This window comes from Leucoraja erinacea, chromosome 1, assembly GCF_028641065.1.
Source record: "Leucoraja erinacea ecotype New England chromosome 1, Leri_hhj_1, whole genome shotgun sequence".
Taxonomy (NCBI): Eukaryota; Metazoa; Chordata; class Chondrichthyes; order Rajiformes; family Rajidae; genus Leucoraja; species Leucoraja erinaceus.
In genome coordinates, this window is record NC_073377.1 from 124096224 (window position 1) to 124115122 (window position 18899).

The 18899-nt window shown below is 44.2% G+C and overlaps 1 protein-coding gene across 1 annotated transcript in view; it reads right to left on the reverse strand.

Moving 5' to 3' along the window:
* LOC129695846 (limbin-like) overlaps positions 1-18899 on the reverse strand; it is a 146925-nt gene that overhangs the window by 75449 nt on the left and 52577 nt on the right. The window contains exon 11 of the mRNA XM_055633261.1: positions 208-447. Coding sequence (XP_055489236.1) covers positions 208-447 — 240 coding nt within the window. The remainder of the gene's footprint in view (positions 1-207; positions 448-18899) is intronic.

The following is an 18899-nucleotide window of genomic DNA, read 5'->3' on the forward strand; positions in this document are numbered from 1 at the left end:
CGTTTAGACTCTGCAATATTTATTTTCAGTCACATGGTACAACATGTAACAAAGCAAATATTGTAGCAGTATCACCCAGATTTAAATACAATCTGGTTAACTTTCTTTAAAGCAACTTCATTTGTCTCAAAACCATACCAATGTCAGTCTATCGTCCCCTCAATTATTTTCCTACAGGGAGATGAATTGGCAGCGTTAGTTTTCTACCTGAATGTGCCAGCTTTCTTGCAGAAGTTGCCTGCCCGAAGTTGCATCTAATTCCTCCATTCTGATAACTTCCTTCAGCTGGTCACAGACACTTCTCTGTAACACCTGCCTCAGGCGAACCACCATCTCCCTTTGGGCATTTCCAGAAGCTTCTTCGTGTGTCACCAATTGCGAGCACTTTAACTGATCCTGTTCAAAAGTGTGCAATTGTTCCAGATCCTTATTCCACTGCGCAGCAACCTGGGCAGATATCAAAGCAAATCTTTAAAAGCATTGTAATCCTATCTCGTTCACAATCCCACTGATCTGATACTTTCATTATTCCTTTGCAAGGGTGTTCTTTGTTTTGCTGAGCATGACCAATATCAAAAGAAAATTAAGGTGCACAGGCAGCAGCTTTATAACAGAGGGCACATACAAACATTTTCTGAGCTCTTTTACAACCAACAAAATCATGAAATAAACAGTGGCACTGTTATTTTTCGATTCACCCCGTTAAATATGATACCTTTGACATGCAGCTTTATTAATAATAATATTAAATAACAAAGAAAGGAAACTCATCAATAGAGAACTTAAAAAGTCTGCTGATCTAAGCCTTGCTAGTGATGTGATGAAAATCTCTAGAATGCTGTCCCGGTAATATATTTTTTTATGCTGTTTCGTGTGGTGGCTTAATTTTTTTTTTCTTAGATATTTCTTCAGAATTTGTTCTGCTGATAAGGCAAGTGAGTTGTGGAAACAAAGAACTGCAGATTCTGCCTAGACTAAATGAAGGGTGTCGATCTAAAATGTCACCAGTCCGTGTTCTGCAGGGCAGCTGCCTGACCAGCTGATTTATTCCAGCTATTTGTGTCCTTTAGAGCCAGGTGAGTTGGTCGTTTGCGAAGTGTTATGCTCTCTCTGCTATTTATATAGGATGCCTGTCATGTGATAGGAACATGGAGCTAGTCCCTTCGGCTCACTGGGTCCATGTCAGTCATTCAATTAATCTAACTTCCACCAACCCTCAACCCTTTTCATTGCTCTGTTCCCGCAGCCTTGACAATCTTTCCCCTTGAAGTAATTATTCAATTCACCATTGAAAGGTTATATTTCTGTCACTGTCACCTTTTTGTTTCTGCATTCCAGGCCATAACCACATGCTGCATGAAAATGTTATTATCCCATCATGGAAGAATACAACAAAATAATGTTTACATTCTTAAACTGCAGATCATGAGAGCAATAGATCAGGTAGACACACACAGGCTCTTGCCCAGAGCAGGGAAATCAAGAACCAGAGGACATAGGTTTAAGATGAAGGGGAAAAAATTTAATAGGAGGTAACTTTTTCACACAAGGGGTGATGGGTGTATGGAACGAGCTGCCGGAGGAGGTAATTGAGGCATGTATTATCGCAACGTTTAAGAAACATTTATACAGGTACATGGATAAAGGAGCTATCAAGTTTAAGTATGACTTCTTTGACCTTTGCCCAATTGTATTTATGCCATTCCGCAGTAAACGTCATCTTTGAGCTCAACTTGATCACCAAAATAGCTCAGTGTCCTCAATATGAGACTAACTTCCCTCATTGCTTATGACAGTTTTGATTTTTAAAACTTGGAATTTTGCCCATTATATCCAAGTTCAGGAGATCAATATATATATAAAAAGAGCTACCATCCTTCTACCCAATCCTGGGACACATCACTCTAAACCTCCCTCTGATCTTTTTCATTCATGTAACCACAGTATTTTCATTCTCATGGGCTTTAATTTTGCCAACAAGTCTGTTATGTGCCATCAAACCTTTCCTGCTTTTGAAAAACCTCATATACATCAATTGTTACTTCATCAAAGCACTCAATCAAACATGATTTGCTTTTCAAAAAATCTTTCATATTCAGATTCATACTTTTCCAGAAGCCAATTAATTTTTGTCCTGGGGCAGCCACGCCAACAGTCTGTCTTTGTCTTTTCCTTCTTTTGTGTTATTAGTTTGTTGTAAAATATATGTTTTAGTTTATTTTTAGTTTTGTATTATGTGAGGGGTGGTGGGTGAATTTTTAAAATCTCTTTCCTACCATCGTGGAGCTGGCGGCCTCTTGTTGGGGATTTCTAGAGCTCCAAAACCACGGAGCCTGCAGACTTTAACACCTCGGAGCAGGCGATCCCTTTGCCAGGGGTCGGCCTTTGGTGCTCAAACCAGCAGGAGCTGCGAATTTTAACATCATGGAGCACGTAGTCTCTCGTGAGAGACTGATTTCGGGAACTCCAAGCCGCAGGAGTTTGACCGTCTTGATGCGGGAGCTTTGACGTGGGAGCGCGATTAACGGTTGCGGATGGTCCGACGCTCCCGACCGCGGGAGGAAAGAAGATAAGACTTTATTGCCTTCCATCACAGTGAGAAATGTGGAGGAGCAGCTGTGGTGGATGTTTATATCAATTTTTATGTAGTTGAGTGTCTTGTTGCTTTTTTGGTATGACTGCATGGCAAACCAAATTACTCATACTGTATGTTGCAAAAATTACTTGGCGAATAAATTACGATCGCGATTATGATTATTGCCTTCAAAAGTTTAGACTGACAGGCGTGAACTTGTTGAGTTTATCCATCTTTGCTCTTTGGAACAAGGACAATATAACTTTCAATCGTCAAAATCCTGTAACCGCCAACTTTTTAAGTACTCAATTTTTATCTTTTGTTTTTACATGTCCTGTTTTTTAGTCAAGATTTAATTGCCCTTTTCCTTTACTGTATTATTGGCAGTTTATTTTCAATGTAAAGGCAGATGGAGTGCTCCAAAGTAATTCTTCTGCCTCTTCAAGAAAATGTGAATAAAAAGTTTAATTCGGCTTATTCTTCTTTGGACGATACTTTTTTATCTACATTGTGGCACAGTGCAGCCGCTAGAGCTACTGCCTCACAGCAGCAGATACCCCGATTCGATCCTGACTACGGATGCCGTCTGTGTATTCAATTATTTCAAATGATTTAAAGAAACAGATGGAAACCAGCCCTTCGGCCCACCTCGCCCATGCCAGCCATCAATCTCTTGTTCACACCAGTTCTATGTTAGCTTACTTTTGCATCCATTCCCTGCACACTAGAGCAATTTACAAAGTCAATTAACCTACAAATCGGCACATATTTGGGATTTGAGATGACTTTGGGATTTTCTAAATAAGGCTGGCTCTCTTTGTCCTTTCTCATTAATTTCTCAGTTCCTCTGTCTATCCAACTCCATATATAATTCTTCAATCACTATGTCAAACTATCCATCAGTCTGGAAAAATGGGGCATCAGCCTCTGAATCAACAGTGCTTTTATCTACCTTCCTCTCCAATCAGTTTACCCCCAAAAAGATGTGTGCGTTTTCATGATTCAAATTAAAAGTACCCAAATTGGAAAGAGGAAGAATTAGCTGTTTACCCGAGATTCCCTGAGTTCTTCAAAAACAGATTATAAAACCACACATGTAATGTCTCAAATTAACTAAGAAATAAGACATAAAGTAAGGCAGTAAGCTGAACATCTGCTATAGATAACATGTTATCCTTTATTAAGTTAGAAGCAGCAGGCCATTTAGAAAATAATAATACAATTGTGTAGAATCAACATAACTTTCTGAATGGAAATTATATTTGCCAAATGTATCCAAGTCCTTTTAGGATGTAAGCAGTAGAGTTGATACCGAGAAACCAGTGAATATGGTATTTTTGAATTTTCTAAGAGGCACTCAATAAAATGCAGTACATAAGGCTGTTCCTCGAGATACAAATTTGTGGCAGTGGGGGTAATGTATATACATGGAGAGCGGACCAGTTAATCAATGGAAAACTAAGAGTCTTGATGAGTTGAAACCTTATACTTATTGGAGTGTAGCACAAATAAGTGCTGGCACGACAATTAATATTGTGAAAAGAAGCTGCTGCCTCACAGCGCCAGGGATCTGGGTTCAATCCAGACCTCAGGAGCTGTCTGTGTAGCGTTTACCCATTCTCCTTGTGACCATGTGCATTTCGTCCAGGTGTTCTACTTTTCCTCCCACATCCCTGCGGGTTTCTAGGTCAATTGGCCTCTAAATTGTCCCTAGTGTGGAGGGAGTGGATGCGAAAGTGGGATAAGTAGTGTACGGGTGATCGATGGTCATTCTAAATAATAATAATACATTTTATTTATGGGCGCCTTTCAAGAGTCTCAAGGACACCTTACAAAAATTTAGTAGGTAGAGGAAAAACATGTAAGGGGAATTAAATAAATAGTAGGGACATGACTGGTACACAAAGTAAAGACAGAATACAATTCAAAACACAATATGAGGCAATTAATGCACACATGAAAAGGGAGGGGGACGTGGGGCTAAGGACAGGCAGAGGTGAAGAGATGGGTCTTGAGGCGGGACTGGAAGATGGTGAGGGACACGGAATTGCGGATCAGTTGGGGGAGGGAGTTCCAGAGCCTGGGAGCTGCCCTGGAGAAGGCTCTGTCCCCAAAACTGCGGAGGTTGGACTTGTGGATGGAGAGGAGACCGACCGGCTGATGTGGATCTGAGGGACCGTGAGGGTTGGTAGGGGGAGAGGAGGTCAGTGAGATATGGGGGGGGGGGGGCAGATGGTGGAGGGTTTTGTAGGTGAGGACCAGGATTTTGTAGGTGATCCGGTGGGAGATGGGAAGCCAGTGAAGTTGTTTGAGGACTGGAGTGATGTGATGCCAGGATTTGGTGTGGGTGATGAGTCGGGCGGCTGCGTTCTGGACCAGTTGGAGTCGGTTGATGTAAGTGGAGCTGATGCCAAGGAGAAGTGAGTTGCAGTAGTCCAGTCGGGAGGAGATGAAGGCATGGATGAGTCTTTCAGCAGCGGGAGGTGTGAGAGAGGGTCTGAGTTTGGCGATGTTGCAGAGATGAAAGAAGGAGGTTTTAATGACATGGCGGATGTGAGGCTCATTGGAGAGGGTGGAATCAAAGATCACGCCAAGGTTGCGGGCCTGGGGAGATGGGGAGACAGTGGTGCCGTCGATGGTGAGAGTGGGGTTATTGATTTTGCTGAGTGTGGCTTTGGAGCCTATGAGGAGGAATTCTGTCTTATCGCTGTTGAGTTTGAGGAAGTTATGTTGCATCCAGGTTTTTATAGCTGACAAACAGGAGTTGATATGGGAGAGGGGGGTGGGGGTTGTGGGGGGATTTGGTGCCGAGGTAGATCTCGGTATCATCGGCGTAAAAGTGGAGGTCCAGGTTGAAGTGGCGGAGTATCTGACCAAGGAGGAGGATGTAGATGATGAAGAGGAGGGGGCCGAGTACGGAGCCATGGGGAACGCCTTGAGTGACTGTGGCTGTAGCAGAGGTGTGGTTGTGGAGAGAGATGAAGTGGGATCTGTTGGAAAGGGAGGAACGGAGCCAGCTGAGTGCAGAGCCTTCAATGCCGAGGTCCTTGAGTCTGGTGAGCAGGATGTTATGGTTCACTGTATCGAAGGCTGCGCTCAGGTCGAGGAGGATGAGAATGTTGAGGGAACCAGTGTCAGCAGAGGTGAGGAGGTCGTTGAGGACTTTGAGGAGAGCAGTTTCTGTGCTATGGAGGGGGGCGAAAGCCAGATTGGAGGGGTTCGAATAGGTTATACGCAAGGAGGTGGGAATGAAGTTGCGACGCAATGATACGCTCCAGGGTTTTTGAAAGAAAGGGGAGGTTTGAGATTGGGCGGTAGTTAATGAGAGAGGAGGGATCAAGACCAGGTTTCTTTAAGATTGGTGTGACAGCAGCAGTTTTAAAAGCGGAGGGGACAATTCCTTGGGACAATGAGGAGTTGAAGAGATTAGTGAAGCAGGGGCAGAGAACAGGGAGGCAGGACTTCAGCAGGGGAGTGGAGAGAGGGTCGAGGGAGCAGGTAGTGGGTTTGGAAGAGCTGATGAGTTTGGAGATTTCAGTAGGGGTGACCAGGTCAAACTGGGAGAGGAAGCAGTGTGGAGGAGGGGTAAGGAGGTCAGTGGAGATGTTGAAAGGAGGGGCCTTGGTAGGTGGTGGAGTATATGTTGGGGAGCCGGGTACAGGGGATAAAGATTGATAGATGGTGCTGATTTTATCAGCGAAAAAGTGGAGGAATGAGTTGCAGAGATCCGGAGTAGAGGTAGGGAGAGTGTTGCCTCGAGGCTTGAGGAGGTTGCCCACTGTGGAGAAGAGGGTTCTGTGGTTTAGGCAGGGATCAGTGAATATGGAGGAGAGGTAGGCAGATTTTGCAGCAATGAGGGCATCTTTGTAATCAGTGAGGTGGAGTTTGTAAGCTTCAAGGTGGACTGTGAGAGATTATTTATTTGTGAGTCGTTCAAGTCGGCGACCAGTCTGTTTCAGCTTATGAAGTGCAGGTGTGTACCAGGGTGAAGATGTGTTGAAAGTTACGGTTCTTGTTTTGAGGGGGGCCATAGTGTTAAGGGAGGTAGACAAGGTGGAGTTGAGATGGTTTGTGAGATCATCAGGTGAGATGGGGGCTGAGTCCAGGGGGAGAGTGGTGGAGAGCAAGTCAGAGGGATGGAGGGGATCAATGGATTTTAGATTACGGAAGGTGATTTCTCGGAGGAAGCGGGGGCGAGGTGTCGGAGAAGGGATGGTGAACCGTATAAGCTTATGATCAGAGAGGGGGAAGAGGCATGGATGGAGGTCGAGTACCGGTTGATTTATGGAGCAGACCAGGTCAAGGATGTGACCTTTGTCATGGGTGGGAAAGGTGACGTGCTGAGTGAGAGAGAAGTTGTCAAGTAAAAAGGCGAATCCAGATGCAAGCTTGCAGGTGGGGGAGTCCATGTGAATATTTAAGTAACCAAGTAGCAGCAGACGTGGGGAGAGGGATGAGGCAAGTGTGAGAAGTTCAGTGAAGTCAGATAGGAAGGAGGGGTTTGGTTTAGGTGGCCGGTAAATGAGGATGACTGTCATGGAGGAAAGGGTTTTGAAGGCGAGGAATTCAAATGATGCTACTGGGGGGGAAGGTGAGTTCAGTGATACGAAAATTCTGGTTGAAAATAACAGCGAGGCCACCTCCATGGCGGGAGGGGCGGGGTTTGGAGATGTAATTAAATCCAGGTGGGGATGCTTGATTGAGGGAGAAGAAGACATTGGGTTGTTGCCAGGTCTCAGTGAGCAGAAGGAAGTCCAGAGTGTTCTCAAGGATTCTGAACCTTGTGGGCTGAAGGGCCTGTTTTCATGCTGTATCTCTAAACTAAAAGAACAAATGAAAAATGCTGTGAACTGACTGCAGGTCAGGCAGAAGCTGGACATAGAGAAAGTTAATTCTTCAGGTCAATCATTCACTTCGTCAGATCAGGAAAAGTGAGAAAACCAGTTCAAATCAAAAGTACACAAAAGTGCTGGAGAAACTCAGCGGGTGCAGCGGCATCTATGGAGTGAAGGAAATAGGCAACGTTACGGGCCAAAACCCTTCTTCCGTCCCAAAACGTTGCCTATTTCCTTCGCTCCACAGATGCTGCTGCACCCGCTGAGTTTCTCCAGCATTTTTGTGTATCTTCGATTTTCCAGCATCTGCAGTTCCTTCTTAAAGTTCAAATCAAAGATGGTGGTGACAGCTGAGTAAAAGGTTGGGATGCCCAGCTACAATTGTGCAGACTGGTTGTACTGTAGTCTCAAGGAACTGCAGGGGCTGGAATTTTGTGTCGACACAAAGTGTAAGAGTAACTCAGCAGGTCAGGCAGCATCTCTGGAGGGCATGGATAGGCAACTTTGCAGGTCGGAGGAAGGGTCACCGACCCGAAGTGCCACCCATCCACATTCTCCAGAGATGCTGCCTGACCCGCTGAGTTACTCCAGCACTGCTGCACTGTGCATAGTTTTGAGTTCTTTATTTAAGGAGGAATAACCATGCGTTGTAAGCAAAGCAGAGAAGTTTCACTGGTTGTGTTAAAGCTGCTGGGATAAAGTTGATTTCTTACGAGGGATGATTGAGCAAACTACTGCATGCCTCTATTCACTGCTTTCACTATCACAATTCACTACACATTTCACAATATTCACTAATTTTTTCTCACAGATTAGTAAATCTTTAGAAATATACCGTGAAGTCCAGATTTAAGGAATTGAAAATGCAGACCCACCACACAACTGCTGAAAGACAGCTAAAGAGTAAAGTCTACTCCTGCAGCTAATTCTTATGTATTGTTTTGTGTGCTTGTGCAGTGTTTGTGTGTGAGAGACATAAGAGAAGTTTAAAACGTTTTCAATGTTTTCTGTCAACATAGAAGTGATAATGTTTCTTGCTTGAATCATAAGATATATATTTCAATTACTCAAGATTAAAATGAGACCCGAGATGCTTTCTCAAATGTTCTGAACATAAAACAGGCCACAGTGCACGTTTCAGAGGTTTTGTTTAGAAATAGAGTAGGGAAACAGGCCCTTCAGCCCACCAAGTCCGCACCGACCAGTGTTCATCCATACATTAGTTCTATCCTACACACACTTGGGACAATTTACAGAAGACAACCTGCACGTCTTTGGAATGTGGGAGGAAACCGGAGCACCCGGAGAAAACCCACATGGTCACAGGGAGAACATACAAACTCCGTACAGGTAGCACCCGTGGTCAGGATCGAGCTGGGGTCTCAGGCGTTGTAAGGCAGCAACTCGCTGCACCACCATGCTGCCCAAAGATGATCTCATTAAAACAAGAGTCATGAAGACTATATATGGGAGCTCCAAACCGGAGCGGCCTTGTCGGCTTCGGCAGCCGCGGGCTCCAACTAGGAAGCGGCCGTTCCAGGTGGCCCAGCCGCCGAAAGGACTCTCCCAACGCCGGGGCAAGACCACCCGGTGAGAACAGCCAGGGACATCGGGCCTCCGTAGAGGCAATTGCGGTGGCCTCAATAGGCCTGACTTTGGGGTGAACATGGGATGGGGACTGGACATTGTGCCTTCCCCCACAGTGCTATCCACTGTGGGGGGATGATTTTTATTTATTTTTTGTCTAATTGTAGTCCTGTAGGTCTGTGTCCAAGATGGCTGCCGTGAAGAGAGAGTGGACGCTGGCGCGCTTTGGCTGCCGCTGCTCTCTCTTCACACTGTGTTTTTGATTTTCTGTTTTTGGATTGAATTCTGTTTTTAATTTGTGTCTCTGTGGTGTCTTTATTACTTGTTTTATTCCGATTATATGTTTTTATTCCGATTACTATGTAAGGTGTCCTTGAGATGTCTGAAAGGCGCCCATTAAATAAAATTTATTATTATTATTATTATTATATTATTATTATATTCAGTACTTTGACTGTGAAGATGGAAGGGTAATGTTTCCTTTGATTGGCCTATCTAGATCCGAGAGTACAGTTTCAAAGTAGAGCATTGACGATTTCAGTTGAAGATGAGAAGAAATTTCTTTACTGTTGGCACTGAATCTTTTGCAACTTTCTACCCAGGAGGCCTGTAGACACCGGCAATTGAGCTCATTCAAGGCAGAGATAAATAGATTTTGCATCTTAAGGGAATCGGGGGATATTAGCTTAGTGCAGGGGAGTGGAGAAAGGCTTAAATATTGCCCATGATCTTTCTAAATGGCAGAGCAGACAGAAAGGGTTACTGTTGCTTCTGTTCTCTGTCTAACACTTCACTGGCTCAGTAGTTTCAGCACACTCTGTGGAAATTAACTGAACATGTGCAGACTGTAAAGTCTCCATTCAGCCGAGACAAAGTCTTTTGCAAATAACTAGTAAAGGGTCAGGCTCTGCACAAAGTGGATACTTAAATAAGAAAGGCATTAAAAGGCGAGAGGATAGATATATTCTATTCTATTGCTGTGATACGTTATTGTGAGTTTAAAAATATGAAGATAATTTGAGATATGAAAAGGTCAGTTTCCTGTGTGTAATAAACGGATAGATCTGACAGAAACAAGTTACATGCGTATGTTTACATATTTCTTCATAGGATTTGACCATCAAAACCTATGACCGATCCTTAATTGGCCCTCATCCAGTTGGCAGGCTGGGCTCATTAAAGAGTCTGCTAAAATTCAACCACATTATTTTCCTATTCAAATGCAGGCCAGACCAGATACAGATAACAGAATCATCTTCTCTGAATTGAACCAAATAGCTTTTCAAACAGTCCAGTTCATGGTTCCCATTACTAATACTGTATAATGTTTCTGGGAGCTTTATGGAATCATACAGATATGAAAAGGCTTCCTCTGAACTAATAAATAGAATTGGTTTTCACTAGCCTAGCGCATAGGTCACAATTTTCCTTATCTGCATTTATTCTTGTCCCCTTGTTGAGGAAACTTTAAATTAATTCTCCTAGCTTTTCCAAGATAGTGACTCTTTTCTGGGATACAGTTGTATAGGTGCTGTTGACAGACTAATCGGACTGTGCAGATTTATAAATAATTTAATGGTAATTTATTGTCACGTGCATCTGTACAGATATTTTTTTTTTTTTTTTTTTTTTTTGCATACAGTTCAGTGACAATCCTACATCTGGCACAATCATACTGAGAATCAGTGTGTAACATAGAAGGTTTATAGGTAACTGAGTATTCAGAGTGTACGTCAATTATCCAAGCCTAGGGTGTATCAGAGATTACCTCAATCTTATCAGCATGCTATGGCCATACATGCGAATTTCCATTGCTGAGGAGGAATCAACATCAGAAACTTTCTTACATGTTGAATATATGAGAAATTACAGTGCCGTCCATAATGTTTAGGACAAAGACCCATGATTTATTTATTTGCCTCTGTACTCCCCAATTTTAGATTTGTAATAGAAGAAAACACATGTGGTTAAAGTGCACTTTGTCATAATTTAATAAAGGCCATTTTTATACATTTTGGTTTCACCATGTGGAAATTACAGCAATGTTTATACATGGCACCATAATGTTTGGGACACAGCAATGTCAATGTAAATGAAAGTAGTCATGTTTAGTGTTTTGTTGCATTTCCTTTGCATGCTATGGCTGCTTGAAGTCTGTGATTCATGGACATCACCAGTTGCTGGGTGTCTTCTCTGGTGATGCTTTGTCAGGCCTATATTGCAGCCATATTTAGCTTATGCTTGCTTTGGGGGCTAGTCACCTTCAGTTTTTTCTTCAGCATATAAAAGGCATGCTCAATTTGGTTCAGATCGGGTGATTGGCTTGGCCACTCATGAAATTACCATTTTTTAGCTTTGAAAAACTCCTTTGTTGATTTAGCAGTATGTTTGGGATCATTGTCTTGCAGTAGAATGAACTGCCGTCCAATGAGTTTTGAGGCATTTGTTTGAACTTGAACAGATAGGATGTGTCTATACACTTCAGAATTCATTATGCTACTACCATCATCAGTTGTATCATCAATGAAGATAAGTGAGCCAGTACCTTCAGCAGCCATACATGCCCAGGCCATAACACCCCCACCACCGTGTTTCACAGATGAGGTGGTATGCTTTGGATCTTGGGCAGTTCCTTCTCTCCTCCATATTTTGCTCTTGCCATTACTCTAATTTAAGTTAATCTTTATCTCATCTGTCCACAGACCTTTTTCCAGAACTGTGATTGCTCTTTTAACTACCTCATGGCAAACTGTAACCTGGCCATCCTATTTTTGCAGCTAACCAGTGGTTTGCATCTTGCAGTGGAGCCTCTGTATTTATATTCATGAAGTCTTCTGCGGACAGTGGTCATTGACAAATCCACACCTGACTCTTGAAGAGTGTTTCTGATTTGTCGGACAGGTGTTTTGGGGATTTTTTTTTATTATAGAGAGAATTCTTCTGTCACCAGCTGTGGAGGTCTTCCTTGGCCCACCAGTCCCTTTGCAATTAGTAAGCTCACCAGTGCTCTATTTCTTCTTAGTGATGTTCCATACAGTTGATTTTGGTACGACTAAGGTTTGGCTGCTGTCTCTAACAGTTTTATTCTTGTTACTCACTCTCATAATGGCTTCTTTAACTTCATTGGCACAACTTTGGTCCTCATATGGATAAACAGCAATCAAAGTTTCCAAGGGTGATGGAAAGACTGGAGGAAAGACTAGGTGCTGAGAGCTCTCTTATACCTGCATTGAGGAGGCAATTAAACACACCTGAGCCATTCGAAACACCCGTGAAGCCATGTGTCCCAAACATTATGGTGCCTTGAAATGGGGGGGCTATGTATAAAATCAGCTGTAATTTCTACAGTGTGAAACTCAAATGTATAAAAATGGCCTTTATTAAAATCTGACAACGTGCACTTTAACCACATGCAATTTTTTATATTACAAATTTCAAATTGTGGAGTACAGAGGCAACTGAATAAATGATGGGTATTTGTCCCAAACATTATGGAGGGCACTGTAAATCTGTGTTCTCTGCACAAGTCTATGCATTGACTGGTTAAATGAAGTAAATGAGATGGTGAACATTTCCGATGACGTGACAAGCAATGTTTAACTTATTATTGCCAACTGGGAATTCTTGCCTTGGCTTGATTTTGGGCTTTGGCATTTAAACACCTTCAGGAACTTGTAAACACTTGTAAAGACTTTCTTTGCTGCAAATATTGACAAAGTCTTTGATTAAACACCTGCCAGTCATCTCTTCCCTAATGGCTCCACTATCACCTTTCACAATGATCAGATTGTACTAAAACCTTTGTTTTCCGGTGTAACCCCTTCCAGCAGCTGTCTCCAACCCTCTCCTCCCTTGGTTCCATTTGCTTCCTCTTTTTTCTCTCTTATGCCTCCATCCATCATCTACCTGCCTTTATCGTCCCACTCGATCCCTTCCCCTACCTGGTTCCATCTGTTTATCATCCTTCACCCCTTCTCGGTTCACCAATCATCTTTTGTGACTGTCTCACCATCCACATTACACTGCCTAGCTCCCCTCTCCACTCTCAGTGCTGATACGGGGTTTCAGCCTGAAACATTGTCCATTCCTTTCCCGCCACAGACCTGCCGAGTTCCTCCAGCAGATTGTTTGCTGCTCCTGATTCCAGCATCTGCAGTGTCTCATGCCTCCACATAACCATAGTGTGACATTCCAAGGAATTAAGATCAGCAGACTGCAAGAGGTTCAGGTCCAGTATAAATGCACTATTCAGAGTACAATGTTTTCATTGCGCATTTCCTAGTAGTTAACATACTCCATGCTTGGACATTTTCAAATGTCTGAACAGTGTTAAAAGAGTGAGCAGCTATAGATGGTTGTTGTTTAAAATGTAGAGTTTTTACAGCTAGGAAAAAGGGCCCACTGAGTCTACAATGGCCATCGATCGCCCTTACATAATAATTCTATATTATCTCACTTTCCATTTCTCACCCTACACAGTAAGGGCAATGTACAGAGGCCAATTAATTTACAAAACCACGCGTCTTGGGACGCGAGAGGAAACAGGGATACCTGGTGGAAATCCACGAGGGCACAGGGAAACATGCAAACTCCACACAGACAGCAATGAAGTCAGGATCAAACCCGGATCTCTGGTGCTCTGGTGCTACCAGCTGCGCCAGAGTGATGTTGTTGGAGTGAGCACAGCTAAAATCAGGTCAACAGCCTTTAAATATTGGAAGGATGCTGCTCACTAATAATGGCACAACATTAATTGGACACAAGCCCTTCCTTCCCAACAACTAAAGAATCCAATGCTTCATCACTGATGCCAATAATCAATGAAGGAGATGTTACCACGTTATGTGTCAGTAGGCAGAAAAAGAGTTTTCAAACACAGGGCACAATGATGAATGAATTACTATGGAGTAAACCACATATACCCGTGGTTGCATTTTAAACTTTTGAATGTGAAATGGCCACTGATGGGGGAGCAAAACTGATTGTAGTTCTAATAAATGCCACTTATACAATGTTGATTATTGCAGCACAAAATAGTATTTCCTATAAACAATGACAATGTTAGCACAGCATTACTTTTGTAATGAATCCCTGATTTAAAAAAAAAGACATCTACAATCTCCAGTGCTCATGCATGGTGTGAAATAAAATTTGTCTTCAAACACAAAACCAGAACTCTATAATCCTAATAAGCAAGAGAATAAAAGAGAAATGGAACAGTCATTAAAAAAAATTACAGCTGAAACTTCAATGGGACTTACATTCTGTCAAACAAATACTGCTATCTTCTCTCAAAGCAAAATCACTTTCATCATTCTGTCAGAAAGCCACAATTAACTCTGATTCACATGTACAAAGAGGATTGTTACTTCAGAGGTGTGGATTTGATCTAAGATCAGAGAAGGGAAAATTAAGTCTGTAGAATTAATGGTACAAAATAATATCTCAATTTGTACTCTCGAGGTTAGCCACCTGCACTCTCTACTGAACAGCTGCAGACAATTTGTCAATGAAATTGACTTGGATTTTATGCTGCTGTATCGTTATCTTAGATACAGTGTCACTGGTGGGTGGGGGTCAATCAGAAAGAATGAGGAAGATCAGGAGAGTGGTGGGGACTGGAAACGATGGGAAGAGTTGTGGGGAGGTGAAGTGATAGGATAGGGATAAGCAGCAGACTGATGTTATCAATGGTGTGACATGGCATTCAGCAAAGTCCTGGTGAATCTTTCCCAGGTATGGAAAACATAGAAACTAAGTGCAGGAGTAGGCCATTCAGCCCTTCGAGCCAGCACCGCCATTCAATATGATCATGGCTGATCATCCAAAATCAGTACCCCGTTCCTGCTTTTTCCCCATATCCCTTGATTACGTTAGCGCTAAGAGTTAAATCTAACTCTCTCTTGAAAACATCCAGTGAATTGGCCTCCACTGCCTTCCAGAGAATTCCACAGATTCCCAACTCTCTGGGTGAAAATGTTTTTCACAGCTCAGTCCCAAATGGCCAACCCCTTATTCTTAAACTGTGACCCCTGGTTCTGAAGTCCACCAACATCAGGATTTTTTTCCTGCAATAGCCAGTCCAATCTCTTAAGAATGTTATATGTTTCTATAAGATTCCCTCTCATCCTTCTAAACTCCAGTGAATACAAGCCCATCAACCCATTATTTCAGCATATGTCAGTCCCGCCATCCCGGGAATTAACCTGGTGAACCTACGCTGCAATCCCTCAATAGCAATAATGTCCTTCCTCAAATTAGGTGACCAAAACTGCACACAATACTCCAGGTGCAGTCTAACCAGGGCCCTGTACAATTTCAGTAGGACCTCCTTGCTCCTAAATACAAATCATCTTGCAATTAAGGCTAACATGCCATTAGCTTTCTTTACTGCCTGCTGCACCTGCATGCTTACTTTCACTGACTGATGTACAAGGACATCTAGGTCTCGTTGAACCTCCCCTTCTCTTAATCCAACACCATTCCGATAATAATCTGCCTTCCTGTTCTTGCCATCAAAGTGGATAACCTCACATTTCACATTCAAAGCAGACTGAAATGGAGCCAGGAAGTAATTCTCTGCAGAACTGATAACTAAAAATCAGTACAATCCATCCTTTTTTGTGTTGAATATTCTCTATTTGTTTGAATGCTCATGCATTAACACCACTTTCCTTATACATAAGAGCATCTGAAATACAAACAGAAACAGGCTATTCCGACCCTTGAACTTGCTCCACATTCAATATGGTCACGATTGATCATATCTCAGTTATGCTTTCCCGTGTAAACCCACATCGCACGATTCCCTTAATATAAAAAAAACATTTGAGTTCTGGATTCTCAGAGAGAAGATATACGGCTGCTCCTCGACCTACGATGGGGTTACGTTCCGATAAACCCACCGTAAATCGAAAATGTCCTAATACAATATGATCACGTGACCAGAAGTGACGTGCAGCTCGCTGTCGCTGCCGAGCGTTTGCACCATCATAAAGTCGAGATATCGTAAGTCGAAGCATCGTAAATCAGGGCGCATTTGTATATGCATTTGAGTAAGGATCTGAGAGTTGAGATCAGTTGGGCAAGTAGGCTGAGGAACGGTTAATGGAGTTTAATGCAGATAAGTGCGATGCGTTGCTTTTTCGGAAATTAAAGCAGGGCAGTACCTTCACAGTAAATGACAGGAGCCTGGGGAGAGTGGTAGAGCAGAGGGATCGAGGAGTGCAGGTAAATAGTTGAAAGAGGCATCATATGTAGATTGAGTGGTGAAGAAGGCTTTCGGTTGATTGGCCTTCATTAGTCAAGGCACTGCGTAAAGAAGTTGGGAAGTTATGTTGCAGTTTTACAAGATGTTGGTGTGGCTGCATTTGGAGTATTGTGTTCAGTTTTGGTCACCCTGTTGTATATGAACTACTGCTATATGGTAGTTGAGGCCAGTTCATTGGCTATATTTAAGAGGGAGTTAGATGTGGCCCTTGTGGCTAAAGGGATCAGGGGGTATGAAGAGAAGGCAGGTACAGGATACTGAGTTGGATGATCAGCCATGATCATATTGAATGGCGGTGCAGGCGCGAAGGGCCGAATGGCCTACTCCTGCACCTATTTTCTATGTTTCTATGTTTCTATGAAAGATGCCATTATGCTGGAAATACAGAGAAGATTTACAAGGATGTTGCCAGGATTTGAGGGCCTAAACATAGTACATAGGTTTAAGGTGAAAGATTTAATAAGAACCTGAGGAGCAGTTTTCACACCAAAGAAGGTGGGTACAGGGAACGAGCCGCCAGACAAGGTAATTACGGTGGATACTATGACAACATTAAATGACATTTGGACAGGTAGAGTGATAGGAAAGATTTGGAGGGATATGGGCCAAACGTGGGCAGTTGGGGACTAGTGTAGATGGGGCACCTTGGTCGTCATGGGCAAGTTAGGCTGAAGGATCGGTTTCTGTGCTGTACGACTATGAATATATTCAGCAAGTGAATTGAATCCTAAAGAATCACCAATTTCTGGGTGAATAACATTTATTTTGTCTGTCCTCTGGTGTGCCAAACCTTTGTTTTGACTCTGCGACCCTTGTTTTGGACACCCCAGCCAAGCTTGCAGCTACCCAGTCTATTTGTACCAGGGCCGGATTTACGTACCAGCTTCATCAGCTTAAGCTTAGGACCTCGAGATCTAAGTGGGTCTCGGCTTCGCTCCGCCAAGGTGTATAAAACTTTTGACATTGCGGCGTTGTTACAAAACCTACCATCAGTGGCGCTGTGCTTGCGATTCCGGATGCTTTGGAGGTGTGGGTGGGGATTAAAATGCAGGTGAGGTTTATATTCGTTGCCGGAGAGGAATTTGCTCCAAAGATCCTTGGATCTTTGACCTCGCTGTCCCATTGGGGCCTACCCACCTTGCCGCCCCACTAGGGCCTACTCACCTCACCACCGCACACGGGGCCTACTAACCTCGCCACCGCACACGGGGCCTACTCACCTCGCCACCGCACACGAGGCCTACTCACCTTGCTGTTTCACTGGGCCCACCGAACATAGCTGCCGCACCAGGCCCATCGAACATCACCGCCTCACCCGGCCCACCGAACCTCGCCGCCCCATCGACCATCCGCCCACCGGGACCTCCCACGCTTCGCCCGCTGACCCGGTCTCCACTCCCTGCGGTCTTCCACCATTGACTCCACCCACCCTCGCCACTCCACTGCTCTCCAACACACCTCAGCCATCGCCTTACCTGCATCCTGGGCTCAGCACCGGGCCTGAAGTTTCCACGCTGCAGACTCCAACTCCCCTGGGTTTTACTGCGCTGGCTCCTAGTGCCAGTCCCCTTGACCCTGGTAACATCAGTGGCTGTTCCGCTGGGTCTTCCCCATCCCCCTCAAACCATGTGACCCCAGCTCTTCCCCACCCACACTACAGTCCTCATACCCCCCTCGTCTGTCCTCAGCAGAGGCCTCGCCTTTGTCCCCTCCATCCCCACCACAATGACCTCTGCGCCCTCCACGATTTGGAGTTTTTCTTCCGCTGCCTCCGCCTCACAGCGTTCTTCCATGGGAAGGAGTCCTCGCCCCCATTGATGATCCCTGTTCCCGTCTCCAACGAGCCCCCCGCAATCGGCGCTAGGGGCGGCCCGATGCTCAGGCCCTCTCGTCGGGATGATGGAACTCCGACGTCGGAACAGAAGACCCTCAGCGGCTTCGAGTTCTGAATCGGCCACTTCCTACCGCAGACCGCGGCTCCCGAAGTCTACAGGCTGAGCTGGGCGGATATTCACGCTGGCGGCCCTCGGCAAAGGGATCCCAGGGCTCTGCGATGTTGAAATCAGTGCAGCCCAAGGCTGGGAGCTCCGCAAACCACAACTCTGATGTTGAAGCAGCAGGCCCAACACTCCAGAGCCGCAAACGGCGATCCAGGTAAGGCATCGCCCGCTCCGCGGTGAATCCAATATGTATTTTAAAACCAACTGTTTAATGACAACATACAGTAGGATCTAAAAGTGTCACACTGTCACTGTTGGGTAGCCTTGGTCCTCTAGTCGTGGGGGTGGGAGATTGGGAGGGGGGGAGGGTGCTCACAAGTGAAATAGCCTAGTGCCTCTCTTCATCTAAATCTGGCCCTGATTTGTACACTTAAATTATACCCTTGTAAAGGTAGTACAGGTTGATTCTGCTCAATCTCTCCTCACGTAACAAACCAGGAATCAAACCAGTGAACATGTTCAATTGTGTGCAGTTCTGGTCCCCTAATGTGAGGAAGGACATTCTTGCTATTGAGGGAGTGCAGCGTAGGTTTACCAGGTTAATTCCCGGGATGGTGGGACTGTCATATGCTGAGAGAATGGAGCGGCTGGGCTTGTATACACTGGAATTTAGAAGGATGAGAGGAGATCTT